The sequence below is a fragment of the Fibroporia radiculosa genome (assembly GCF_000313525.1).
Source record: "Fibroporia radiculosa TFFH 294 genomic supercontigs, scaffold2802, whole genome shotgun sequence".
Taxonomy (NCBI): Eukaryota; Fungi; Basidiomycota; class Agaricomycetes; order Polyporales; family Fibroporiaceae; genus Fibroporia; species Fibroporia radiculosa.
The window spans coordinates 10,179-12,058 of record NW_012133366.1 but is presented as its reverse complement, the minus strand read 5'-3'; the positions used below and the strand labels follow the sequence as shown (position 1 = coordinate 12,058).

Below are 1,880 nucleotides of genomic sequence, written 5' to 3'. Positions count from 1 at the left end.
ATGTTCTGCAAGGCATCCCTGCTCACCGTTGCTCTCGCTCTCATCGCTTCGGCGACCCCGATCGCTAAGGACACTGGCATCCGCATTCCCCTCAGGAAGCGTGCTTCATTCACGCTCTCCGACGGGACTGTCGACCGCTACGCAGTCGCTCAGGAGCGCGTCCGTGTTATCAAGTACGTGTTCTTCGTGATCAATCGTGTCCAACAGCATAGATAACTGTCTTTATTGTACCGCCCACAGCAAGCACCGCGCGAACCTGATCCACATAAACAACACGATTGGTCTCGAGAACTTCAACCCTGGCGCATTTATCCCGCCCGTCGCGAAGCTCCCTGAAGAGTACCTCCAGAAGCGACAGGCCGAGCCTCTTACTGAGGATGATGGCGAGTGGGACGGTGATGATGTCACCATCGGCACACCCGCCCAGAATTTCATTATCGACTTTGACACCGGGTCGTCCGACCTCTGGGTCGCCTCGTCGAACTGCGACAGCTGTGAGTCACAGGACTCGTACGACCCCTCGGCGTCCTCGACGAGCGAAGAGCAGAGCGGAACGTTCAGCATCGAGTACGGCGACGGCTCCACCGCGTCTGGTCCGATCTATACTGACGATGGTGAAGTCCCCTGCTCCTGACAGCTTGAACGCGCAAACTAACCGGTCTTTCTGATATAGTGAGCGTCGCTGGCATCTCTGTCACTGGACAATACCTCTCTGGTGTGACCAGCGAGACCGGAAACCTCGTCGGTAGCCCCAGCGATGGCCTGATGGGCATGGCATGGCCGGCTCTGTCACAGCTGGACGCTGTATGTCTCCTTGAATTTATTTTCAAGTTCGGCAGCTCATTTCGGCATACAGAACCCCTTCTTCTGGACGGCCATTGATCAGGGTGCAGTCTCCGAGGGCGTGTTCGGTTTTTACCTGAGCTCCGGCACATCTGAGCTGTACCTCGGCGGCACGGACACGCAGTACTACAGCGGGGATATTGAGTACCACGACCTCACCTCCTCCTCTGGCTTCTGGCAGATTGGCACCGCGAGCGGCACAATTAATGGCGAGACCGCCGTTACGGGTATTGACACGGTAAGCTTCCCGCCCCTCCCGCAGCGGGGATATAGGAGCGCGTCTGATGCTCGGGATAACAGGTCATCGACTCTGGAACTACACTCATGTACGGCCCGACGGACGCGGTTGAGGACTTCTACAACCAGGCTGGTGCTACCTCCCTCGGCGATGGCGCTTACGGCTTCCCTTGCGACTCATTCCCCACGGTCGCCTTTTCCTGGGGCGGTAACACATGGACCATCAGCAACGACTAGTAAGTGGCCTTTTGGATGCGCCAGGCGACGACGCTGACTGGACGTGTGCAGCTTCAACCTTGGTGATGCCGGAAATGGTGTCTGCCAGGCTGCTCTCGGTGGCGGGGACCTCGGCTTGGGCAGCGACGTCTGGCTGTTCGGCGACACGTGAGTGTGGTAGCACACATCCGTTTCTTTCATCCACTGACTGACATCGTCCGAATGCTAGTTTCATGCAGAACGTATACACCGCCTTCAACGTCGACAACAGCGCGGTTGGCTTCGCCACCCTTGCATGAGAGTTCATCATGATCGTGATGAGGAAGGATGAAAGATACGGAAGATACGACAAAATGATGTGCATGTACTTGTAGTGGTTTGGGTGTACTTGCATATAGCGCTGGCCATGGATAGACGACCATATACCATGCTGTGACATACAAATCGTGAACTATTGTTCCCCGAGTCGTTAGATGGTGTTAAGTAAGACCACCACCACCTGACCTGAACTACCTAAGGGAAGTACAGGTTGGCATCTTCTCCCACTAATGACAGCGACTGTTTGAAATAATCGGAGGTCATTT

At 55.7% G+C, this 1,880-nt stretch overlaps 1 protein-coding gene across 1 annotated transcript; it reads left to right on the top strand.

The window, feature by feature from the left end:
* FIBRA_04315 (uncharacterized protein) lies at positions 1-1,595 on the top strand (the record flags this gene model as incomplete). The annotated part of the gene is made up of 7 exons (XM_012326128.1): positions 1-173; positions 241-614; positions 674-804; positions 857-1,081; positions 1,144-1,316; positions 1,369-1,464; positions 1,526-1,595. 7 exons carry the CDS (start codon positions 1-3, stop codon positions 1,593-1,595), a joined length of 1,242 nt encoding a protein of 413 aa, XP_012181518.1.
* Positions 1,596-1,880: the final 285 nt, after the last annotated feature.